The sequence below is a fragment of the Lepidochelys kempii genome, chromosome 3, assembly GCF_965140285.1.
Source record: "Lepidochelys kempii isolate rLepKem1 chromosome 3, rLepKem1.hap1, whole genome shotgun sequence".
NCBI classification, from domain to species: Eukaryota; Metazoa; Chordata; order Testudines; family Cheloniidae; genus Lepidochelys; species Lepidochelys kempii.
In genome coordinates, this window is record NC_136382.1 from 1,542,944 (window position 1) to 1,569,358 (window position 26,415).

The following is a 26,415-nucleotide window of genomic DNA, read 5'->3' on the forward strand; positions in this document are numbered from 1 at the left end:
TCTGCTCCACAAGCCGCTCTGCTCGCCCTCCCGCAAACTGCTCTGCTCCACAAGCCGCTCTGCTCGCCCTCCCGCAAACTGCTCTGCTCCACAAGCCGCTCTGCTCGCCCTCCCGCAAACTGCTCTGCTCCACAAGCCGCTCTGCTCGCCCTCCCGCAAACAGCTCTGCTCCACAAGCCGCTCTGCTCGCCCTCCCGCAAACTGCTCTGCTCCACAAGCCGCTCTGCTCGCCCTCCCGCAGACAGCTCTGCTCCACAAGCCGCTCTGCTCGCCCTCCCGCACACAGCTCTGCTCCACAAGCCGCTCTGCTCGCCCTCCCGCAGACAGCTCTGCTCCACAAGCCGCTCTGCTCGCCCTCCCGCAAACTGCTCTGCTCCACAAGCCGCTCTGCTCGCCCTCCCGCAAACTGCTCTGCTTCACAAGCCGCTCTGCTCGCCCTCCCGCAGACAGCTCTGCTCCACAAGCCGCTCTGCTCGCCCTCCCGCAAACTGCTCTGCTCCACAAGCCGCTCTGCTCGCCCTCCCGCAAACTGCTCTGCTCCACAAGCCGCTCTGCTCGCCCTCCCGCAGACAGCTCTGCTCCACAAGCCGCTCTGCTCGCCCTCCCGCAGACTGCTCTGCTCCACAAACCGCTCTGCTCGCCCTCCCGCAGACTGCTCTACCATATATCTTCAGGCTCCCCCAATACATAACACAGCACTCAGTGATTTCAGCTCTTAGTACGTTTAGCTCTTTTGTGGTTTCAGCTTGTAGTAGAGGAGCCTCAGTGCTGGTGCACCATTAATCCAGAGTGAATTCAGTTCAGCAGCCTGTAACTAGACTCTTAATGGAATCAGAATTAGCTCTGATATTCCACAGTGGAGAGGAGAAAGTGCAATTAGCATGTAAGGCCCTCACCAGAGGCCCATGTCACCAAGTATTAATACATATCCCCTACCTCTCTCCATTCACGGACTTTTGGAACCCATGTCCCTTGCCTAGTGAGTGCTACTTAGTTGATGGGTTTCAGAGTAACAGCCGTGTCAGTCTGTATTCGCAAAAAGAAAAGGAGTACTCGTGGCACCTTAGAGACTAACCAATTTATTAGAGCCTAAGCTTTCGTGAGCTACAGCTCACTTCATCAGATGCATATCGTGGAAACTGCAGCAGACTTTATATATACAGAGAGAATATGAACCAATACCTCCTCCCACCCCACTGTCCTGCTGGTAATAGCTTATCTAAAGTGATCATCAGGAGTTGTCACTTTGGATGGGCTATCACCAGCAGGAGAGTGAATTTGTGTGGGGGGGTGGAGGGTGAGAAAACCTGGATTTGTGCTGGAAATGGCCCAACTTGATGATCACTTTAGATAAGCTATTACCAGCAGGACAGTGGGGTGGGAGGAGGTATTGGTTCATATTCTCTCTGTGTATATATAAAGTCTGCTGCAGTTTCCACGATATGCATCTGAGGAAGTGAGCTGTAGCTCACGAAAGCTCATGCTCTAATAAATTGGTTAGTCTCTAAGGTGCCACAAGTACTCCTTTTCTTTTTACTTAGTTGATGGCGAGTCTGTTTCTTGACTTTAGCAAAACTTTTGACACGGTCTCCCACGGTATTCTTGTCAGCAAGTTAAGGAAGTATGGGCTGGATGAATGCACTATAAGGTGGGTAGAAAGCTGGCTAGATTGTCGGGCTCAACGGGTAGTGATCAATGGCTCCATGTCTAGTTGGCAGCCGGTATCAAGTGGAGTGCCCCAAGGGTCGGTCCTGGGGCCGGTTTTGTTCAATATCTTCATAAATGATCTGGAGGATGGTGTGGATTGCACTCTCAGCAAATTTGCGGATGATACTAAACTGGGAGGAGTGGTAGATACGCTGGAGGGGAGGGATAGGATACAGAAGGACCTAGACAAATTGGAGGATTGGGCCAAAAGAAATCTGAATAGGTTCAATAAGGATAAGTGCAGGGTCCTGCACTTAGGACGGAAGAACCCAATGCACAGCTACAGACTAGGGACCGAATGGCTAGGCAGCAGTTCTGCGGAAAAGGACCTAGGGGTGACAGTGGACGAGAAGCTGGATATGAGTCAGCAGTGTGCCCTTGTTGCCAAGAAGGCCAATGGCATTTTGGGATGTATAAGTAGGGGCATAGCGAGCAGATCGAGGGACGTGATCGTTCCCCTCTATTCGACATTGGTGAGGCCTCATCTGGAGTACTGTGTCCAGTTTTGGGCCCCACACTACAAGAAGGATATGGATAAATTGGAGAGAGTCCAGCGAAGGGCAACAAAAATGATTAGGGGTCTGGAACACATGACTTATGAGGAGAGGCTGAGGGAGCTGGGATTGTTTAGCCTGCAGAAGAGAAGAATGAGGGGGGATTTGATAGCTGCTTTCAACTACCTGAAAGGGGGTTCCAAAGAGGATGGCTCTAGACTGTTCTCAACGGTAGCAGATGACAGAACGAGGAGTAATGGTCTCAAGTTGCAGTGCAGGAGGTTTAGATTGGATATTAGGAAAAACTTTTTCACTAAGAGGGTGGTGAAACACTGGAATGCATTACCTAGGGAGGTGGTAGAATCTCCTTCCTTAGAGGTTTTTAAGGTCAGGCTTGACAAAGCCCTGGCTGGGATGATTTAACTGGGAATTGGTCCTGCTTCGAGCAGGGGGTTGGACTAGATGACCTTCTGGGGTCCCTTCCAACCCTGATATTCTATGATTCTATGATTCCCTCCATCATAACAAAAGGCCAAGCACAGTTCCACTGTCCTTGATTCCCATAATCAGGGTAATAACAATTTATTCTTCCTGCCCCAATAACAGAGACACTGGGGATCCCACAGCAGCCAAAGTGACCATTTGGGCAGCTATGGCCTCATTCTAGGCGGGGTGGGTGTGCCTATGCAAATGAGATCAGCCCCTGAAGTTCTTTTCCACAACTTGCCACACCTCACCACCAGATGTCAGGGTGGAGCTCATCCTGACTCTGCTTACACACATAACAAAATTCATTCTGCACATGGACGTAAAAAATTACAGAGAACAATGGTCAGCAGCCAGCAGAGACAGCAGCCCCTTCTGCGGCGTCTGTCTGGCATCCACCCCATCTCTGCAGCCTCCCAGGGAGCGAGTCCAGAAATTGCTTGTCAGCCTAGCTCTCCTCCCCAGCAAGGGCTCTAGCATTTCACAGATGTGCATTGCGAAGTCTAGTTCATTATGAACATTATTGTCCTTTCCGAAAATCACAGAAACTGTACATGGAATGGACCTATAGGGTAGGTTCATCAATCCCAATCGTCCACGGCAAGATTGTTTATGACAGTCAGGGCTTTCTCCAGTCTAGTGCAGACATCCTGAACAATTGGGACGCTTCTCATTTCCCCATATCTCACCGTCAGGCATGATTTCCGGAGAGCAAGCCTAGAGCTAACCCCCTTTGCTCCCATGACCCCTACAGGAAGGACTCAAAGAGAATCCCTGTAAAATCCACCCTCCTCCAAAGATGTCCAGGCCTGTGGATACATGGAGACACTTAATTGGAATCCACCCACCCATGTGTGAAAGGGACCCTGCCATCTGGAACAGCGTGCACACCCACAACTCCTGGTGAAGCCAGGCCTCAAGCACACTTATTCGACAGCAGCATGATTCCATGTGCATAACAGAGGAGGTGATGTTGCATTGTACATCAAGAATATATAAACTTGTTCTGAGGTCCAGAAGGAGGCAAGAGACAAACCAGATGAAAGTCTCTGGGTAAATATAAATGAGTGGGGAAAAACTGGGGGGATGTCCTAGTAGGAGTCTTCTGTAGACCAGGAAACCAGGAGGTGGATGAGGCATTTCTAGAACAAATAAGAGAAATATCCAAAGCCAAGACCTAGTAGGAACGGGGGACTGTCACTACCCAGACATCTGCTGGAAAAGTGATACGGCAAAACACAAAATTTCCAGTAAGTTCTTGGAATATATTAAAGACAGTATTTGTTTCAGAAAGTGAAGATAGAACCAGGGGGGCAGTCATTTTGGACTTGATTCTGACCAACAGGGAGGAATTGGTTGCGAATCTGAAGGTGGAAGGTTCTTTGGGTGAAAGTGATCATGAAAGGACAGATTTCATGTTTCTAAGGAAAGAAAGAAGTGAAAGCAGTGGAATAAGAAGAATGGACTTCTAAAAAAGCATGCTTTAACACACCCCGAGGACTGATAGGTAAGATCCCATGGGAAGAAAATCTAAGGGCGAAAGGAGTTCAGGAGAGCTGGCAGTTTCTCAAGGAGACAATATTAAAAGCACAACTGCAAACTATCCTGATGCAATGGAATTATAGGAAGAATAGTAAGAAGTCAATATGACTCCATCAGGAGCTCTTTAATGACCTGAAAATCAAAACAAATCCTATGAAAAGTGGGAACATGGACGAACTGCTAAGGAGGAGTACAAAAGAATAGAACAAGGATGTAGGGACAAAATCAGAAAGGCGAAGGAACAAAATGAGTTACACCTAGCAAGGGACATAAAAGGCAATAAGAAGAGGTTCTTTAAATCGATTAGGAGGAAGAGAAAGAGGAAGGAAAGCATAGTCCTCTACTTAGTGGAGAAGGAGAGTGAATAATGGATGACATCAGGAGACTGAGGTGTTGAATGCCTGTTTGTCTTCTGTAAAAAGGTTAATTGTAACTAGATATGTGATGTAAACAACAAGGGGAAAGGAACATAAACCAAAATAGGGAAAGAACAGGTTAAAGAATAATTAGATAAATTAGATATATTCAAGTCAGCAGAGCCTGATGAAATTAATTCTAGGGTACTTAAGGAAAAAACGGTTACTCACCTTCTCTAACTGTTGTTCTTCGAGATGTTTGTTCATGTCCATTCCAATCAGGTGTGTGCGTGCGCATGTGCATGGTGGCCGGAAGATTTTTCCCATAGCAGCATCCGTTGGGTGGGCCTGGGCACCCCCTGGAGTTGCGCCTTCATGGCGCCCAATATAGAGCCCTGCTGACCTGCCACCCCCTCAGTTCCTTCTTGCCCGCTACTCTGACAGAGGGGAAGGAGGGTGGGTATTGGAATGGACATGAACACCACATCTCGAAGAACAACAGTTACGAGATGTGAGTAACCATTTTTTCTTCTTCGAGTGCTTGTTCATGCCCATTCCAATCAGGTGACTCACAAGCCCAAGTTCAGGAGGTGGGGTCGGAGTTGGAGCACTGCTCATCCGAAGGTCACGTCGTCTCTGGCCTGCTGGGTAGTCGCATAGTGCGCGGTGAAAGTGTGGATGGAGGACCATGTCACTGCTCTGCAGATTTCCTGAGTGGGAAGCCTGCCCCCTGGTGGAGTGCGCAGTGATTGGAGGTGCAGGAACACCAGCCAGGTCGTAGCATTCACAGATACAGGACACGATCCATGACGAGATGCGTTGGGATGACACAAGCTGACCTTTCATTCTCTCCGCCACTGTCACGAGCAATGGGACCAACTTTCTGAACGGTTTGGTTCTCTCGATGTATAAGGCCAGCGCCCTTTGGACATCCGGAGAGTGGAGTCTCTGCTCCCTGCTGCTGGAATGTGGCTTAGGTAGAATACCGGGAGAAATGAGTCCTGGTTGATGTGGAACTACGACACAACCTTCTGGAGGAAAGCAGGAGGAGGCCTGAGCTGCAGCTTGTGCTCAGAACACGGTGTAGCGAGGGTCTGATGTCAAGGCCCTGAGCTCAGACCCCCTCCTGGCTGAGGTTGTCGCTACCAGGAATGCCACCTTGTAGGAGAGGTAGAGCAGGGAGCATGTTGCTAATGGTTCAAAGGGGGGTCCCATGAGCCTAGAAAGGACCAAGTTGACGTCCCAGGCAGGGACAGGCTGACAGACATTAGGGTACAGCCTGTCGAGCCCTTTTAAGAATCAGTTAACCATGGAGATAGCAAACACAGAGTGGCCCTCCAGCCCAGGGTGGAAGGCTGAGATGGCAGCTAAGTGCATCCTTATTGAAGACAACGAAAGTCCCTCCTGCTTTAGATGGAGGAGGTAGTCCAGAATGAGCAGCGCCGAATCGGGGACGAATGGCGCGGCGCCGAATCGGGGACGAATGGCGCGGCGCCGAATCGGGGACGAATGGCGCGGCGCCGACCAGATTGCAAATCTCTTCCACTTGGCAAGGTATGTGGCTCTCATAGAGGGATGACCTGTCTAACCGGGTCTGAACAGGAAAGCTCCAACGGATTTAACCATGGAGCTTCCACCCCATGAGATGAAGTGACTCGAGGTTCGGGTGCTGGAGACATCCATGATCTTGCATCAGAAGGTCCGGGAAGAGCGGCAGGTAATCGGGGCTTCCACGGACATGTCTAGGAGGGATGTGTACCAGTGCTGATGGGGCAAGGCTGGTGCTATCAATATGACTTGAGCTAGTTCTCTGTGGCTCTTGAGCAGCACCTTGTGAACGAGCGGTATGGGTGGAAAGGTGTACAGGAGAGAACCTCCCCAGTGGAGGCTGGAGCCTGGTCTGTGATTCTGGAAGGAGCAGGACTGCTGGCACTTCCTGTTGCGTCGCATGGCGAAGAGATCTATCTGCGGGAAACCCACCTCTGGAAGATTGAAATCGCAACGACCAGGCAAAGGGACCACTTGTGGCTGTGAAATGACCTGCGGAGGTGGTCCGCCAGCTTGTTCTGTACCCCAGGGAGGTACAAACTTGTTGAGTTCTCACAGGTCCAGGATAGGCCTGAGGCTGCCTTTGGCTTTCACTATTAGGAAATGCCAGGCATAGAAGCCCTCACCCCTGTGCTTGAGGAACCTCCTCCACTGCCCTTAGCAATAGGAGCAACTGCACCTCCTGGATGAGTAGATGCTTGAGAGAAGGGTCCCTGAAGAGTGACAGGGAAAGGTGGTAGAAGGGCGGGAGGGCACAGAATTGGTTGGAGTATCCCCTCTACTGTGAGGAGCACCCAGCGGTCTGAAGTGATATGGGACCATGCACGGTAGAAAGGGGACAGTCAGGAGGAAAAGGTAAGGGGGGGCTAGATCCAGTCTCTGATCTGGTGCGGTGTCCTCGACTGCACCTTCAAAAGGCCGGGAAAGAATTTTCTGTAGTATCTGGCTGATGAATCTTGCCCATATGCTCAGGGTTTAGCTGATCGCCATATTTGGGGTCGGGAAGGAATTTTCCTCCAGGGCAGATTGGAAGGCCCTGGAGGTTTTTCGCCTTCCTCTGTAGCATGGGGCACGGGTCACTTGCTGGAGGATTCTCTGCTCCTTGAGGTCTTCAAACTACAATTTGAGGACTTCAATAGCACAGATATAGGTGTGAGGTCTTTTTTAGGAGTGGTGGGTGAAATTCTGTGGCCTGCATTGTGCAGGAGGTCAGACTAGATGATCATAATGGTCCCTTCTGACCTAAATATCTATGAATCTAGGCCACTTTGGGGCCAGACAGCAGTTTGGGTTGCCCAGAGCCCTGGCCTGAAGACGGGTGTTGTCTTCTCCTGCCATTCCTGTTCCTCCTCCAAGAACCATCCTGTCGGTTCTGTTGATGGAATCTCGGAGGAGATTGCGGCCTGAAGTGTCTCCACTGCGTGACGGGAGTGTGCAGACCCAAGGACTTGAGGGTGGCTTGTGAGTCTTTCAGGCTGTGCAGCCTCTTGTCTCTTTTCAGAGAAAAGAGTCTCACCCTCAAATGGGAGGTCCTGAATGGTCTGTTGGACCTCATAAGGGAGCCCTGAGACTTGAATCCAGGTGCCCCTCCTCATGGCTACCCCAGTCGCCATGACCCTAGTGGCGGCATCTGCACCATCCAACACGGCCTGGAGGGAAGCCCGGGAGACTAGCTTTCCCTCCTCCACCAAGGCCGAGAACTTGTCTCAGGAGTCCGAAGGGAGGAGTTCTGTAAATTTGGCCATCGCCGCACAGGTGTTGTACGAGTACCTGCTGACGATGGCCTGCTGGTTCGAAATACGGAACTGCAGACCCCCTGTAGAATAGACCTTTCTCCCAACAAGGTCAAGTCACTTAGCCTCCCTGTTTTTGGGGAGGGCCCCTGGAAGCCCTGCCACTCATGCTGGTTAGCAGCATCCACGACAAGAGAGTCAGGAGGTGGGTGGGAGTACAAATGTTCGTACCCTTCGGAGGGCACAAAATAACGCCTCTCGTTGCACTTGGCAGTGGGTGGTAAGGAAGCTGGGGTCTGCCACAGGGTCTTGGTGGTGTCCACAATAGTCTTAATCAGCAGCAGGGCAATAGGAGAAGGTTCTGAGGGGGCGAGGATGTCCACCATGGGATCAGCCTCCTCAACTAAATGCCCAGATCCTGAGCAGCCCTGCGCAGTTGCTCTGTTGTCCTCAAGCGCCGGGGCTACGGCTGCGCCTGCCAATGCCTCATCCGGAGACAAGGAGGAGGAGGAAGCCCCTGTAAGAAGCGGATGCTCCCCGCCCTCTGCTCCCAAGGTGTCCCGCGACTCTTGGGGCAACGGCAGTGCCGATGGAGCTGGTTGGTACAGCCATCAGCAACCCTGCTGGAACCACTCATGAAGCTGGTGCCAAACCCCTGCCTGCCCCGACGAAGGGGGCGGGGCCGTTGCTGGTGTCAGGCCGGGGTCACCAGTGCCTGCACCGTAGTCGGTGTCGAGATCGGTGCTGGCACCAAAGCTGAACGAGTCCCTGGTGCCGAAGTTGGTGCTGAGGCGGGCGATGGTGCTGCAGGCAAAGGCGTTGGCATGTGGGTGGCACCGAGGCTAGCTGCACGGTTGATGGCGGGATGAACGTGGCTGAGGCCAGAGAAGATGCAGCAGAGTGGTGCCCTTGAATCCCTCTCTGGCTTTGGTGAAAGGCCCAGGGGGTCCAGAATGGCCACTGTGGTGGATTCTGCCACTGCAGCGGCCACTCCTGGGGCTCTCTCCTGTCTCTCCCTGACCTCGATTGTCGGCTCCTACTTCTCCTGGAGCGATACGAGTGGGACTCTGACTCCGAGGTCTCTGAGACTGAAGACCACGGAGGAGCCGAGCTTTGGTGCCTCGAATGTCAAGAGCTTGGGGAGCAAGTAGGTTCTCTGTCCGAGTGGGCCAGTGCCGAAGGACATGGAGAGGGGGAATGCATGGTCATAATTGCTGGCTTCCCTCTTGACTGCCCGTAGGGGTGGGGCGGGACTGCCAGCGCCGAAGGTTCCTCTCTCCTAGGGGGCGAGAACAGTGCCGTAAGGTGTAGCAGGTCCCGTGCAGCTTCAGAAGCTTCTGGCGTTGAAGGAAGCTGTAGCTGGTGGCCCGTAGGGACCTCCCGGGATGAGTCTTTTCTCGGCACTGAGCTTGACGACGGTGCCGGGGTGCTCCACGTCAAGGATGGTGCGTTAGGAGCTGGGTGCCCTGAGCCCTGGTCTGAATGGGAGCGTAGAGTGGCCTCCATGAGGATCACTTTAAGCTGCTGCTCCCTTTCTTTAAGAGTTGTAGGGTGGAACTTGTGGCAGATCTTACAGCGATCCTTTTGGTGGCCCTCCCCTAGGCACCATAAGCACGAGGAGTGTGGATCACTCGTCAGCATGCGCTTTGCGCAGACCACCCAGGTTTTAAACCCCAGAGACTGAAGCATAGCACGGCTCCAGGGAGTCGAAATGTGGTGGGGACCCCCAACAACTCTAATCACTAATAACTAAGGTAAACAATGTACAAAGAACTGTTGAACATGCTTGCTAAGCAAGGGCTATGGGAAGTTCCAGCCAGCGTTACTGGCAGTAAGACGGAACTGAAGGGGTGGCGGGTCGGCAGGGCTCTATATTGAGCGCCATGAAAGCATGACCCCAGGGGGCACCCAGGCCGGTGCGACAGATGCTGCTAAGGGAAAAATCTTCTGCGCATGCACACCTGAATGGAATTGACATGAACAAGCACTCGAAGAAGAACAAGCTGAAACAATCTTGGAACCATTAGCAATTATCTTCAAGAACTCATGGAGGACGGATGAGGAGCAAACATAGTACTTATCTTAAAAAGGGGAGAAAGGAGGACCTGGGGAATTATAAGCCAATCAGCCTAACTTCAATATCTAGAAAGATACTTGAACAAATTATTAATCAATTAGTTTGTAAGCATCTAGAGGATAATAGGGTTATAAGGAATAGCCGTCATGGATTTGTCAAGATCAAATCCTGCCAAACCAGCCTAATTTCCTTCTTTGTCAGGGTTATTGGCCTACTGGATGGGGGAAGCAGTAGATATGATGTATCTTGATTTTCGTAAGGCTTTTGGCACAGTCATACATGACATTCTCACAAGCAAACTAGAGAAATGTGGTCTAGATGGAATTACTAGAAGGGGGGTGCACAACTGGTTGAAAGACCATATTCAAAGTGTAGTTATCAGTCAGTCCTGGGTTTGGTGGTATTCAATGTTTCAGTTAACAAGCTGGATAATGGAATGGAGAGTATGCTTATAAAATATGCGGGTGACACCAAGCTGGGAGGTGTTGCAAGGACTTTGGAGAACCAGATTAGAATTCAGAATGACAAATGGGAGCATTGGTCTGAAATCAGTGAGATAAAATTCAGTAAAGACAAGCGCAAAGTACTTCACTTAGGAAGGGAAAATCAGGTGCAGAACTACGAAATGGGGTCTAGCGGGCTAGGTGACAGTGCTGCTGAAGAGGATCTGGGGGTTACAGTGGATCACCCACTGACTAGAAGTCAATAAAGTGGGTGAGGTGATAGCTTTTAGTAGACCAATTTTTGTTGGTGAGAGAGACCAGCTTTCGAGTTTACACAGAGCTCTTCTTCAGGCTGGCAACAATGTGCGGCAGTTGTGAAAAAAGCTAATTTATTGGGGTGTATTAACAGCAACGGCCTAACACTCGGGAGGTCATTGTCCCGCTCTAGCCAGCAGTGGGGCGGCCTTGTCCCGTTCTGGGCACCGCTCTTTAGGAAAGATGGGGAGAGAGTCCAGAGGAGAGCAGGAAACCAGGAAGAGGCCCATCTCCCGCTGTGCTCTCAGCGCAACGCACAAAGCCAGGCCAGCCTCCCTGCAGCACAGAGCTCAGCGCCCCGCGCGGCGGGCTCACCCCAGGGGCTGTTTTCTCGGCACGGCAGACAGCGATAGTGCCACCTTGTGGCCACAGTAAACAACGCACGCGTCCATGGGGTAATCAGCCCTGAAAGAAATCTGTCCCGAAGCCCCCTCTTCTGGCCCCCAGAGCCGTCCCTTGGGTATGGTAAACTGGGGCAACCGCTCCAGGCCCCGCACTTTAGGGGGCCCTGTGCTGCAGTGTGCATGAGTCGTGGGGGGCGGGCGGTAGGCCGGCCTGAGGGGGGGGCTAGGGGTCTGGGCCAGCCCAGGGGTGGGGTTAAGTATTCGGGGGGGGGACCCCGTCCGTTGCCCTTCCGCCCTGGACACCTCCATTTTCTGGGACCCCCCAGCACAGGGGGGTCCCTTGCCCCTAGCATAGGTGCCACCTTGTGACTCTCCATCGTCCCTCATCACTGGTGTCCCCGCCCCACACCAGATTTCACCTGTATAAAAATGTTAAGGGGGCCCCATACAGGCTGAGTTGTGCCAGGCCCCGCACCCTGCTAGCCCCCAGCCCCTCCAACCTCATCATCAGAAGCAAGCTCCCCACAGACCAGCATCCACCTACTCAAAGCGGCGCCAGACCCTGCCAGAGCAACAGATGCAAAATCTGCAGACCTCTCTCCACTGCTACAATGAGCAACACGCCCCACAACTCACTACAATGAGCAACATCCCCCACAACTCACCTTTCAATATACGTGCCTGTCCCAACACGCGGTATGGTGCGCCTCATCCCGTGCACCCCAATGCCTGTCCCAACAGCAGATTACTGAGTAGGGATGTTAATATCCCTTTAAAAAGTTAACCATTTAAACAACTAAAATTATGTCATTTAATCTGTTAACAGATTAAAGGGAGAGGGGCTGGGGCTGCTGGGCCTGCTCTGGCCAACTGGCGCGGCTGGGGTTGGCGGGCTGGTGCGGCCTGGGGCTGGGGGTTAATGGTTAGGGTCCATTAATTGGTAAGACTAATGCTTACCGGTTAATCGATCAGTATTTTACATAGAATCATAGAATATCAGGGTTGGGAGGGACCTCGGGAGGTCATCTAGTCCCACCCCCTGCTCAGAGCAGGACCAATCCCCAACTAGATCAACCCAGCCAGGGCTTTGTCAAGCCTGACCTTAGAAACTTCTAAGGAAGGAGATTCCACCACCTCCCTAGGTAACGCATTCCAGTGTTTCACCACCCTCCTAGTGAAATAGTGTTTCCTAATATCCCACCTAGACCTCCCCCATTGCAACTTGAGACCATTACTCCTTGTTCTGTCATCCGCTATCACTGAGAACAGTCTAGATCCATCCTCTTTGGAACCCCCTTTCAGGTATTTGAAGCAGCTATCAAATCCCCCCTCATTCTTCTCTTCTCCAGACTAAATAAGCCCAGTTCCCTCAGCCTCTCCTCATAAGTCATGTGCCCCAGCCCCCTAATCATTTTCTTTGCCTTCCACTGGACTCTCTTCAATTTGTCCACATCCTTTCTGTAATGGAAGGCCCCAAACTGGACACAGTACTCCAGTGCTGAATAGAGGGGAACGATCACGTCCCTTGATCTGCGGGCAATGCTCCTACTACTGCATCCCAAAATGCCTTTGGCCACCTTGGCAACAAGGGCACACTGCTGACTCATATCCAGCTTCTCGTCCACTGTAACCCCTAGGTCCTTTTCTGCAGAACTGCTGCCTAGCCATTCAGTCCCTAGTCTGTAGCGGTGCCTGGGATTCTTCTGTCCTAAGTGCAGGACTCTGCACTTGTCCTTGTTGAACCTCATCAGATTTCTTTTGGCCCAATCCTCCAATTTGTCTAGGTCCTTCTGTATCCTATCCCTACCCTCCAGCGTACCTACCTCTCCTCCCAGTTTAGTGTCATCTGCAACCATCATCCAGATCATTAATGAAGATGTTGAACAAAATGAGCCCCAGGACCAACCCTTGGGGCACTCCGCTTGATATTGGCTGCCAATTAGACATCGAGCCATTGATCACTGCCTGGTGAGCCCGACAATCTAGCCAGCTTTCTATCCACCTCATAGTCCATTCATCCAATCCATACTTCTTTAACTTGCTGGCAAGAATACTGTGGGAGACCGTGTCAAAAGCTTTGCCATAATCAAGATATGTCACATCCACCGCTTTCCCCATATCCACAGAGCCAGTTATCTCATCATAGAAGGCAATCAGGTTGGTCAGGCATGACTTGCCCTTGGTGAATCCATGCTGACTGTTCCCGATCACCTTCCTCTCCTCCGAGTGCTTCACAATGGTTTCCTTGAGGGCCTGCTCCGCTCTGCCCTTGAGTGCGATGCAGCCTTGGTGGAGGCCAAGCCCACTAGACTCAGCCCACAGCCAGTGTGTTGGTGCTCCTCTGTCACAGGGCGAGCAGGCGCCTGCCCACGCCCCACCCTGGACCTAGTTCTTACAGGGCTTTTGGAAGTACCATAAAGGAGTGATCGTCCCTTCAGCAGGGCCCACCCCAGCTTTCAGGCACCTCAGCAGACCTGCCACTGCCAGCCCTGACGATGACGACGCCCCACGACTCTGAGCGCACGGACGGGGCAAGATGCCACCGGCCACACACCTCACCACTTTTCCCCAGGAGGCACAGCTCAGAGAGCACGAGGCCGAGCCCTGGAGCCGTAGGGCCGTGCTGTGGGGCCAGCCGGGGGTCTGTCGCTAGCTCGGGCGACGGGAGCGTTCGTCCGTCAGTCCAGCCGCAGCAGTGCGATGGCTGAGCGCAGACTCTGCCTGAACCCTCGTGTGTCGCGAACACAACCCTGACCCGAGTCTCAACGCCTGGGACACGCGGCAGGTGAGGAAACTGAGGCCTGGAGAGAGGGACGTGACATGGGCTTCGACCCCAGGAACTCCCGCCTCTGGGGCCTGCTCTCAGCTGGCGCCTCTCGCAGGGGAAGGGCCTTGGCTGTGTGGCCAGCTTAGGTCTGTTTGTTTTTCTAGAGGGAGGCGGGAAAAGCCCTTCAGCTCCACAGGGCAGCCTGGGAGTCCTGCCAAAGTGTAAAAGCCAGCACTGTCTTACCCAACTGTCCAATCACACAAACCTGAAACCCTTGCCCCGCCCCTTCCCCGAGGCCCTGTCCCTGCCCCACGCCTTCTCCAAGGCCCCACTCCACTCGCTTCACCCCCCACCCGTCACTCACTCTCCCCCACCCACCCTCACTCACTTTCACTGGGCTGGGGCAGGGGGTTGGGGTGCGGGCTCTGGGCTGGGGCCAAGGGGTTTGGAGTGGGAGGGAGCTCCAGACTGAGCCTGGGGTGGGGGTTGGGGTGCAGGCTCCGGGAGGGAGGTTGGGTGCTGGAGGGGGCTCAGGGCTGGGGGAGGGGGTGTGGGGTGCAGGCTCCGGGAGGGGGCTCAGGGCTGGGGCAGGGGATTGGAGCACAGGAGGGGGTGAGGGATGCGGGCTCTGGGAGGGAGTTTGGGCAGAGGATGGGGCTCCAGGCTGCGGCAGGGGGTTGGGGTGCAGGAGGGGGTGAGGGGTGCGGGCTCTGGCTGGGAGGCACTTATCTTGGGGTGCTCCTGGTTGGCAGCACAGTGGGGCTAAGGCAGGCTCCCTTCCTGACCTGGCCCCGCGCCGCTTCCAAGCCACCGGCACATCCCTGCGGCCCCTGCGGGGGCAGGGGTCTCCGTGCGCTGCCCAGGCCCCGACTCCGCAGTTCCCATTGGCTGGGAACTGTGCCAATGGGAGCTGCAGGGGTGGAGCCTGCCTTAGCCCTGCTGCGCTGCCGCCCGGGAGCCGCCCGAGGTAAGCAAGGCCAGGGGGCTCCGCACGCTGCTCCCGGAAGTGGTCGGGACGTCCCTGCAGCCCCGGGGGGAGGTTAGGGGGCTCCGCGCGCTGCCCTTGCCTGCAGCCACTGCCCCCGCAGCTCCCCGTGGCCACAGGTCCCAGCCAATGGGAACTGCAGAGTTGGTGCTTGTGGCAGTGCGCGGAGACCCCCTGCCACCCCCCGACTGCAGGGACCCGCTCGCTGCTTCCGGGAGTGGTGCGGGGCCAGGGCCCCACTGTCCCACCTGAGTTCTAGAGCCGAAAATCTCCCGGTTTGGCTTCAGGGGCCTCCGGGAGATAGATCCTGATTCCGGGAGACTCCCGGCAAAACCAGAAGGGTTGGCAACGCTATCCTCCTGCTCCTTGTGGCCGCGGGATGGGACGGGGCTCAGAAACCCAGTGAAGCTTACGTCTTGCAAACTGCTCTGAGGAAGCTCGTAGTAGGAAGGTGATATGGAAGGGGGGGGTTCAGCTGTTGTGACCTGCACTGGATGTGCCATGTTTGTCTTTCTTCCACAGGACAGAAGCGACTTTGTCTGTACAAAGTGCAAGCTGGTCTCCATATTGGAAGAGAAGATTGAAGGTCTGGAGCAACAGATAACAACCCTGCGTTGCATACGGGAAACTGAGGATTTTCTGGACAAAACTCAGGATAGGCTTCTAGGGGCAAAAAGCTCTACAGATATAGAGCAGGTTGCACAGAGGAGCCAAGAGGCCAGTGAAGAAGCTTGGCAACATGTGACCTCCAGAAGAGGTAAGCGGAATGTCCGGGTTCCAGTAACACAGACACAGGTAACTAACCGCTTTCATGTTCTCTCCACAGGTATCGTTGCGGAGAGTGGACCAGATGATATGTCTGGGGCGAGAAAGCAGAAGGAGACTCCGCTGGTTGGAAGGCATGAGATGCGCTGTCCTGAGGTTGGGGGTTCCATGACCACCGCTCCCAAGAGGAGAAGGCGGGTGGTGGTGGTCGGGGACTCTCTCCTCCGGGGGACTGAGTCATCTATCTGCCGCCCTGACCGGGAAAACCGAGAAGTCTGCTGCTTGCCGGGGGCTAAGATTCGCGATGTGATGGAGAGACTGCCGAGACTCATCAAGCCCTCGGATCACTACCCCTTCCTGCTTCTCCACGTGGGCACCAATGATACTGCCAAGAATGACCTTGAGCGGATCACTGCGGACTACGTGGCTCTGGGAAGAAGGATAAAGGAGTTGGAGGCGCAAGTGGTGTTCTCGTCCATCCTCCCCGTGGAAGGAAAAGGCCTGGGTAGGGACCGTCGAATCGTGGAAGTCAACGAATGGCTACGCAGGTGGTGTCGGAGAGAAGGCTTTGGATTCTTTGACCATGGGATGGTGTTCCATGAAGGAGGAGTGCTGGGCAGAGACGGGCTCCACCTTACGAAGAGAGGGAAGAACATCTTTGCGAGCAGGCTGGCTAACCTAGTGAGGAGGGCTTTAAACTAGGTTCACCAGGGGAAGGAGACCAAAGCCCTGAGGTAAGTGGGAAAGCGGGATACCGGGAGGAAGCACAGGCAGGAATGTCTGTGAGGGGAGGGCTCCTGCCTCATACTGAGAATGAGGGGCAATCAGCAGGTTATCTCAAGTGCTTATATACAAATGCACAAAGCCTTGGAAACAAGCAAGGAGAACTGGAGGTCCTGGTGATGTCAAGGAATTATGACGTGATTGGAATAACAGAGACTTGGTGGGATAACTCCCATGACTGGAGTACTGTCATGGATGGATATAAACTGTTCAGGAAGGACAGGCAGGGCAGAAAAGGTGGGGGAGTAGCACTGTATGTAAGGGAGCAGTATGACTGCTCAGAGTTCCGGTACGAAACTGTAGAAAAACCTGAGTGTCTCTGGATTAAGTTTAGAAGTGTGTGCAACAAGAGTGATGTAGTGGTGGGAGTCTGCTATAGACCACCGGACCAGGGGGATGAGGTAGATGAGGCTTTCTTCCGGCAGCTCACGGAAGCTACTAGATCGCATGCCCTGATTCTCATGGGTGACTTTAATTTTCCTGATATCTGCTGGGAGAGCAATACAGTGGTGCATAGACAATCCAGGAAGTTTTTGGAAAGCGTAGGGGACAATTTCCTGGTGCAAGTGCTAGAGGAACCAACTAGGGGGGGCGCTTTTCTTGACCTGCTGCTCACAAACCGGGTAGAATTAGTGGGGGAAGCAAAAGTGGATGGGAATCTGGGAGGCAGTGACCATGAGTTGGTTGAGTTCAGGATCCTGACGCAGGGAAGAAAGGTAAGCAGCAGGATACGGACCCTGGACTTCAGGAAAGCAGACTTCGACTCCCTCAGGGAACGGATGGCCAGGATCCCCTGGGGGACTAACTTGAAGGGGAAAGGTGTCCAGGAGAGCTGGCTGTATTTCAAGGAATCCCTGTTGAGGTTACAGGGACAAACCATCCCAATGAGTCGAATGAATAGTAAATATGCCAGGCGACCAGCTTGGCTTAATGGTGAAATCCTAGCGGATCTTAAACATAAAAAAGAAGCTTACAAGAAGTGGAAGGTTGGACATATGACCAGGGAAGAGTATAAAAATATTGCTCGGGCATGTAGGAATGAAATCAGGAGGGCCAAATCGCACCTGGAGGTGCAGCTAGCGAGAGATGTTAAGAGTAACAAGAAGGGTTTCTTCAGGTATGTTGGCAACAAGAAGAAAGCCAAGAAAAGTGTGGGCCCCTTACTGAATGAGGGAGGCAACCTAGTGACAGAGGATGTGGAAAAAGCTAATGTACTCAATGCTTTTTTTGCCTCTGTTTTCACGAACAAGGTCAGCTCCCAGACTGCTGCTCTGGGCATCACAAAATGGGGAAGAGATGACCAGCCCTCTGTGGAGATAGAGGTGGTTAGGGACTATTTAGAAAAGCTGGATGTGCACAAGTCCATGGGGCCGGACGAGTTGCATCCGAGAGTGCTGAAGGAATTGGCGGCTGTGATTGCAGAGCCATTGGCCATTATCTTTGAAAACTCATGGCGAACCGGGGAAGTCCCGGATGACTGGAAAAAGGCTAATGTAGTGCCCATCTTTAAAAAAGGGAAGAAGGAGGATCCTGGGAACTACAGGCCAGTCAGCCTCAACTCAGTCCCTGGAAAAATCATGGAGCAGGTCCTCAAAGAATCTATCCTGAAGCACTTGCATGAGAGGAAAGTGATCAGGAACAGCCAGCATGGATTCACCAAGGGAAGGTCATGCCTGACTAATCTAATCGCCTTTTATGATGAGATTACTGGTTCTGTGGATGAAGGGAAAGCAGTGGATGTATTGTTTCTTGACTTTAGCAAAGCTTTTGACACGGTCTCCCACAGTATTCTTGTCAGCAAGTTAAGGAAGTATGGGCTGGATGAATGCACTATAAGGTGGGTAGAAAGCTGGCTAGATTGTCGGGCTCAACGGGTAGTGATCAATGGCTCCATATCTAGTTGGCAGCCGGTATCAAGTGAAGTGCCCCAAGGGTCGGTCCTGGGGCCGGTTTTGTTCAATATCTTCATAAATGATCTGGAGGATGGTGTGGATTGCACTCTCAGCAAATTTGCGGATGATACTAAACTGGGAGGAGTGGTAGATATGCTGGAGGGGAGGGATAGGATACAGAAGGACCTAGACAAATTGGAGGATTGGGCCAAAAGAAATCTGATGAGGTTCAATAAGGATAAGTGCAGGGTCCTGCACTTAGGATGGAAGAATCCAATGCACAGCTACAGACTAGGGACCGAATGGCTAGGCAGCAGTTCTGCGGAAAAGGACCTAGGGGTGACAGTGGACGAGAAGCTGGATATGAGTCAGCAGTGTGCCCTTGTTGCCAAGAAGGCCAATGGGTGTAGGTGCGGGCGACGCCGGTCCGTAGTGTTAGCGCGAGGTGTAGGTGCGGGTGACGCTGGTCAGGTGTGTTAGCGCGGGGTGTAGGTGCGGGGGACGCCGGTCCGTAGTGTCAGCGCGGGGTGTAGGTGCGGGCGACGCCGGTCCGTAGTGTCAGCGCGGGGTGTAGGTGCGGGCGACGCCGGTCCGTAGTGTCAGCGCGGGGTGTAGGTGCGGGGGACGCCGGTCCGTAGTGTCAGCACGGGGTGTAGGTGCGGGGGACGCCGGTCCGTAGTGTTAGCGCGGAGTGTAGGTGCGGGCGACGCCGGTCCGTAGTGTTAGCGCGGGGTGTAGGTGCGGGTGACGCCGGTCCGTAGTGTTAGCGTGGGATGTAGGTGACGCCGGTCCGTAGTGTTAGCGCGGGGTGTAGGTGCGGGTGACGCTGGTCCGTAGTGTTAGCGCGGGGTGTAGGTGCGGGTGACGCCGGACAGGTGTGTTAGCGCGGGGTGTAGGTGCGGGTGACGCCGGTCCGTAGTGTTAGCGCGGGGTGTAGGTGCGGGTGACGCCGGTCCGTAGTGTTTGCGTGGGGTGTAGGTGCGGGCGATGCCGGTCAGGTGTGTCAGCGCGGGGTGCAGGCGACGCCGGTCTGTAGTGTTAGCGCGGGGTGTAGGTGCGGGCGACGCCGGTCTGTAGTGTTAGCGTGGGGCGTAGGTGCGGGTGACGCCGGTCAGGTGTGTTAGCGCGGGGTGTAGGTGCGGGTGACGCCGGTCCGTAGTGTTAGCGCGGGGTGTAGGTGCGGGCGACGCCGGTCCATAGTGTTAGCGCGGGGTGTCGGTGCGGGTGACGCCGGTCCATAGTGTTAGCGCGGGGTGTAGGTGCGGGCGACGCCGGTCTGTAGTGTTAGCGTGGGGCGTAGGTGCGGGTGACGCCGGTCAGGTGTGTTAGCGCGGGGTGTCGGTGCGGGTGACGCCGGTCCATAGTGTTAGCGCGGGGTGTCGGTGCGGGTGACGCCGGTCCGTAGTGTTAGCGCGGGGCGTAGGTGCGGGTGACGCCGGTCAGGTGTGTTAGCGCGGGGTGTCGGTACAGGATCTGAGTAGAGTGATGAAAGCCATTTTGGCCGCCGTCCCCTGGAGAGCTAGAGAAACCCAGCTCTTGACTGTGCCCGGGCCAGCCCCGCTGGATAGGAAATCTGGGGTGAGCAAACGACTTTGCAGCAACGCTTCTAGTCTGTAAATTCGGTTCAAGCCCCACAGCGACTTTGTACCTGGTTGTTTGTAACCGTTGGCAGCCAAACCCCTTTGCTTTGGCAGCACTGAACAAGCTGCTCGGTGTGTTTACACAGCCAGCCAGGCACAGTGGATAATCCCTTTAGCGGAGCGGCCCATGTCCCGAGGCTTTGTGAGCTTGACGGGAGAGGGGCTGTGTACGGCAGAGGAAATGCTTTGGGGCACACGGGGCTGGGGGTCACCCTGCGTGAAGGGACCCGGCCTGTGGAAGCCAAGGAGAGGCCGCTGTGCCGTCAGCAGGCAGCTGGTGTCAGGGCTCCGAGCCAAGCTGCACAGCACGGAGTCAGCCAGGGTCACAGGGCACGCACTGACCCTGCCCCACGCTGCCCTGGGTAGCCCCGTGGGACAGACCAGCCTGTGCTCAGCAGAGAGAGACTGACCAGGAGCAGGGCAGGCCAGGGATGGCTGTGCACTGTTGCCAACCCCCAAGGTTTAAAAAAAAGAGCAAATTTAAGACTCTCTGACTTTTAAGCCAATCGTGGTTGGGCTTGTCGGTTGATTTCCTGCTGGGCCCGTTTTCCAGCTGTTCCCTGCAGCCAGGTGGGCTAGAAATGCACCTTTTCTTTGACAGCCAGTGGCGAGTCTGATAATCCCCCGCCGGACTCCAGGAGCTGGGGCTGTCAGAGAAACCCTTAGAGTCAGCATCACTGAACGGACGCTCGCGGGCGTCATGTCCGTGCAGGCTAGTAAGCCGCTAACACGGGCCCGTTGCAAACAGACTCACCGCCCCTGCTGGGGCACTGGGGCCAGCGGGACAAGACGTGCAGGGCCCCAGCCAGCCGGCTACTCCTCTGCCAGCCGTGACCGGGGGCTGTGGACACCAAGGCAGCAGGCACTACCATGTGGCCCCCTGGCACCGTGCTAGGAGAGCGCGAAAGGAAACTGGCTCAGAAACAGGAGCGATTAAATGGCGCAGCAGGGCAGCCGCACACGAGCACTTACCTCTACGGACGGTGCCCGGCTGGCGCCCACACAGGAGCCCGCACCGGGGAAGGGAATCTGGTGTCGCCTAGGCAGTGACACCCCCAAGGACAGTCAGCGCGACGAACACCCTGCGCAGACAGGCTGGCGAGACAGAGTGAGGGGAGACGAGGGTTTGCGACCCAGGGACCGCTTGACGCCAAGTGGGCATAAGGGTGACCGGGATCCCGGGGGGCTGGGATTTACACTCAGACTCACCGGTGTGTGGCCTGGGAGGTCTCCGCTGAAAGCCGGTGTCCTGCCGGGCTCAGGCGCTGTGGTGCGGGGGACAGGAGTTCCGGAGCAGAACCAAAGATCTCTTCGGCAACCCCGGGCCGTGGCCTCGCATGGTGCCCCCAGCCGGGCGGGGAGACCCATTCGCACTCTGTGTGTATGGGGGAGTTGTGCGCTTGGCAACGGAGGCCCTTTTAATACTGAGTGAAACGGTAGCAAAGAGCTGGCGGAGGCCTCAGGAGGAAGCTGACAGGAATGGTAAGGGGGGCCTAGCTGGAGGTGAGCAGCAAAGGTGTGTCCTGGTATATTTGGGGGTGAGGAGAAACCCGGGCACCCTTCAGTCCATAAGCACAAGCTGCCAGCGGCTCCCTCTTATGAGACGCGACCTCACCCAAAGTGGCTGCAATCGGGGGGACAGCCTGTGGGGTACACACTGGCCTCTAGCGTATGCCAGCCCGGGGATACGCTGGCCTGTAGGGGATGCTCTTGTCAATGGGGTACGCTGGCCTGTAGGGGATGCTCTGGCATGTGGGGTAATCCGGCCTGTGGGGTGCGCTGGCCTCTAGGGGATACTCTGGCTCGTGGGATACGCAGGCCTGTGAGGGATAATCTGGCCCATGGGATACACTGGCCCATGGGGGATACTCTGGCCCGTGGGGGGGTACGCTGGCCCGTGGGGGGGGTACGCTGGCCTGCAGGAGAGTGGGGATGTCCAGCCCTAGGACGTGGTATTGTTTTATTTGCCATGGACCTGTTTGTCCCCATCTCTCCCATTGGTTTCACCGGCCTCGCTGTTCTTGCGGGTCTCTAATGGACCTGGTGCTGTGGGGCCACCGGCATGGCGGGCTAAGGTAAATCTGGGGCCCAAAGGGACTGGGTATCATAGGGGGACACTTGGTAGGGAGGGGGAGGCTGGCATAGGCCAGAGGGCAGCGCTGGGGGCGGTAGGGAGCTGATGCCCTGTGGCACAGGCTGCAGGCAGGGGAACGGGGGCGCTCGGCCCGTGGAGGGTGGAACGGTGCCGGGTGAGGATGGCCCCGGCGCCCCAAGGAGGGCAGTGCAGACATGCACCCCCACAGGAATTACCGTGCTGGCTGTGAGGTCACGGGTTTAGTGCCGACAGCCTCAGCAACGTTCTCAGGCCGTGTCCACACCATGGGTGCTGGAGGAACCGCAGCACAGGCCACACCAAGAACCGGGGGCCGGCGCTGTCATTACCCTGGAGCGGCAGGACACGCCTGCTGATGAAGCTGTATCTACACCAGGGGTTCGGGCGGGTTAGCTTCGGGGGGAGCATGGTAGCTAGTCTGAGCAGGCCACAGACGGGTCTTGGGCTGAGCGGGTACATTGCAGGGGGAGCTCCTGGGGGAAGCCAAGCCCTCTCCCCGGGCAGAGCCATGGCGCGAGCGATGGGGGGTGCAGCGTGGGTCTGTGAGTTCGACGGGGTTCAGGGAACTCCGGGGGTTTCCTTTACTGGCCCCGCAGGGCCGGCTCTGGCCTGAGCGAGGGTCCAGCAAAGAGGTGCCAAGGGAGGGAAGCATGGTGCTGGTGGGGTGTGCCAATGGGAACCACCTGCCTCTGCCCTGGAATCCTGGTTTTTGGTCGTGATGCCACGTTCTGGGCAGTGATGGCCGGGGCCCTGCCCTGACCTCAGGGCATTAGGTGCCCATCCCTCAGCAGCTCCAAAGGGCCTAGCCCTCCTGAGATGCCCATCCCCTTTGGAGCTGGGCCCCGGCCTGCTGCTCCGGAGGAACCCGGTGCTCCATCCCCTGGCCTGGGGTAGCCGAGCCAGAGATGCCCCCAGACACTCGTTTACCACACCAGTTTATTTGAAATCCAACGTAACACAGATGCAGGTTTGCACAGCAGGTGACTGGGCAGACAGGCAATACGAACAGGGAGACGGGCAAGGCAGCAGCGGCTGTGTGGCATTCTCATCAAAATGGCAGGCCCCTCGGCGGTGGTGCTGGAACCCGCAGGGGCAGGGACTGAGCCTCCCGGCCCCGGGTCTCCACCTCCAGGCCCGGTCCCGCACCCCCAGCAGCGGGCCAAGTGCCCTGCACTGCAGTCAGGGAGGGGCTCTTTGTGGGTGACCAAAGGGGAAAAAGAACATTCGCAGATCTCAGTGTGGAGCCTGGGGGCTCCCGCTCCCCCCAGCACAGTCGTGTTAGGGGTGTCCCCTGCTCTGGGATCCTGCCAGCCCCCAGGATAAGTGGACACCTCTCCCCCTGCCCTGGGCATGGCAGGCAGGGGGTGGGGCGCGCTGGGAAAGCCACATTTGCAGCTCAGTCGTCGTTTCTGACGTGAACTGAGACCAAGAAACCAACGCGCCGTCCCCAGCGCCTGCGAGGCCAGGGCAAGGCCAAACCTCGTGTGGTGCAGGGACGCTCCTGGAGCCCGCACGCTTCCAAGCCGTGACAACCGGGCCCCGGTGCCCACACAGGCAAAGTGCAAGTAAACTCCATCCCGGGGCTATACACAAAGGGGTCGGGCTGAGCTATAATACAGGGGCCAGGCTGGGCGGCGCGGGGGCCGGAGCCTTCCCTGGGAAGGCTGCAGCGCTCACACCAAAGGTGACAACTGAAATAAATAAGGGGGATGAGGGGGTGAGGGGCCTGAAGGGCCGGGGCCCTTCCCCACCCTGGCAGCCCCATGCATATTTACAACTCGGTTCTCCTCTCTAGGCATGTGTCGGAGTCCGTGGGTCCCAGGATCTGCTGGCTGGACAGAAAGCACTGGGGTGGTGGGCTGGTTGGTTGAAACTCTTATAATGTGTGATAGCACGGGCCGCGGCTGTACACGCAAACCCTCCAGTGTCTATGTCAGGACGAGCACGGCCGGCGCGTCATGGGATGCAGGAGGGCTCAGAGCTAGTACTCGTCCTGGTCCTCCGGCTGCTGGTCCTCCACCTCGTCATCCTCCGGAGGCGCAAAGCCTTCCTGTGGGGGGCGCAGAGACGGCGTGAGCCTCCCCTGGCCCCGTGCCACAGAAACCACCCGGAGAGACTCCCACCAGGGAGGAGACGGGGGGCCCGGCGCCACCTCCCCTGGGAACTCAGCCCCATCCCGCTCCCCGCGCCAGGTGCACGGCTCTGACCGGCCTCCCCGGGAGCGACCCGCTCAGTGCCCCGCGGGCAGGCACTTGGCCCTGGCAATGAGGAGAGACCTGTACCCAGCTCCCACAGCAAGGCCCCAGAACGGGACGGAGCCAGGCACAAAGATCTGCCCTGGCACCCGCTGACCGTGAGCCCCAGGCCCTGCCCAGAGCAGGGCCAAGAGAGGAGACAGCCTCCCCGATGGCCAGCAGGGCCAGCTGGCACCAGCCCAAGGACCAGCCAGCAGAGAGGCTGGAGCTATCCCATGGCGCTCTCGTGGGCACTGACCTCAGTGGCATACAGGATGCCAATGATGCCCGCGATGACGGGGCTGTTCTCGCTCTCGTGCTCCTGGCAGATCAGCTCAATATCCCGCAGTTTGCTGAAGTAGAAATCGCGCTCCTTCTCCAGCCCGTCCACAGTCAGCTTCAGGTCCATGAGCTGGGCAGGGCAGGGAGAGGAGCTGTTAACAGAGCCCGGCGGGACCCGGCGTCTGTGCCCCACAGCAGGACCTGGCTTCTGTGCCCCCCAGCACCCTGCAGGATTGGCATCTGTGCCCCCTGTGAGGAAGCGGGACTGTTCTTAATGTTTCCTCTGAATAGTGTGGGGGTGCCTCAGTTTCCCATATCCAGTTCTTAAGTATCTAGGGGGTGGGATGGGGGTGTATGATCGTTGCAGAACCCTAGAGGGCAGGGGTGTGCAGGGGTCTAGACACAGAGAATGGCCAACACCCTGTTTCCTGGCCACTGATGGCCTGGGCCCTTCCTCCCTGCAAGTTGAGAGCTAAAGGGCTGGAGAACAAAGGAATCAGGTGACCTCCTGGCCCGGGAAAGGGACAAAGCCCAGAGGAGGGGGGGCTGGAGAGAGTTTCAGTTTGGGGCTGGCTTGGGACATGGAGTGAAGGGCAGACGTGGTTGTCTGGCTCCCTGCCCCCCAAAATGGACCCAGCTGAGGGGTCCTGTTCTCTGCAGCTACAAGCTCTGTGTTAGACCATGTTCTTGTTGTCTAATAAACCCCTGTTTTACTGGCTGGCTGAGAGTCCCATCTGACTGCAGAGCTGGGGGGCAGGACCCTCTGGCTTCCCCAGGACTCCGCTTGGGCGGGGTCGCTTCGGGAAGCGCATGGAGGGGCAGAGGAGGCTGAATAGTAAATATGGCAGGCGACCAGCTTGGCTTAACAGTGAAATCCTTGCTGATCTTAAGCACAAGAAAGAAGCTTACAAGAAGTGGAAGACTGGACAAATGACCAGGGAAGAGTATAAAAATATTGCTCAGGCATGCAGGAGTGAAATCAGGAATGCCAAATCACACCTGGAGTTGCAGCTACCAAGAGATGTTAAGAGTAACAAGAAGGGTTTCTTCAGGTATGTTGGCAACAAGAAGAAAGCCAAGGAATGTGTGGGCCCCTTAATGAATGAGGGAGGCAACCTAGTGACAGAGGATGTGGAAAAAGCTAATGTACTCAATGCTTTTTTTGCCTCTGTTTTCACTAACAAGGTCAGCTCCCAGACTGCTGCGCTGGGCATCACAAAATGCGGAAGAGATGGCCAGCCCTCTGTGGAGATAGAGGTGGTTAGGGACTATTTAGAAAAGCTGGGCGTGCACAAGTCCATGGGGCCGGACGAGTTGCATCCGAGAGTGCTGAAGGAATTGGCGGCTGTGATTGCAGAGCCACTGGCCATTATCTTTGAAAACTCGTGGCGAACTGGGGAAGTCCCGGATGACTGGAAAAAGGCTAATGTAGTGCCCATCTTTAAAAAGGGGAAGAAGGAGGATCCTGGGAACTACAGGCCAGTCAGCCTCACCTCAGTCCCTGGAAAAATCATGGAGCAGGTCCTCAAAGAATCAATCCTGAAGCACTTACATGAGAGGAAAGTGATCAGGAACAGCCAGCATGGATTCACCAAGGGAAGGTCATGCCTGACTAATCTAATCGCCTTCTATGATGAGATTACTGGTTCTCTGGATGAAGGGAAAGCAGTGGATGTATTGTTTCTTGACTTTAGCAAAGCTTTTGACACAGTCTCCCACAGTATTCTTGTCAGCAAGTTAAGGAAGTATGGGCTGGATGAATGCACTATAAGGTGGGTAGAAAGTTGGCTAGATTGTCGGGCTCAGCGGGTAGTGATCAATGGCTCCATGTCTAGTTGGCAGCTGGTATCAAGTGGAGTGCCCCAGGGGTCGGTCCTGGGGCCGGTTTTGTTCAATATCTTCATAAATG

The 26,415-nt window shown here is 55.5% G+C and overlaps 1 protein-coding gene across 4 annotated transcripts in view; it reads right to left on the reverse strand.

Moving 5' to 3' along the window:
- Positions 1 to 22,908: 22,908 nt before the first annotated feature.
- MAPRE3 (microtubule associated protein RP/EB family member 3) overlaps positions 22,909 to 26,415 on the reverse strand; it is a 73,721-nt gene continuing 70,214 nt past the window's right edge. For all 4 annotated transcript variants that reach the window (XM_073335453.1, XM_073335451.1, XM_073335452.2 and 1 more), the window contains 2 exons: positions 24,484 to 24,636; positions 22,909 to 24,040 (listed from right to left, as the gene is read on the reverse strand). In XM_073335453.1, coding sequence (XP_073191554.1) covers positions 23,972 to 24,040; positions 24,484 to 24,636 — 222 coding nt within the window. In that variant the 3' untranslated portion in view covers positions 22,909 to 23,971. The remainder of the gene's footprint in view (positions 24,041 to 24,483; positions 24,637 to 26,415) is intronic.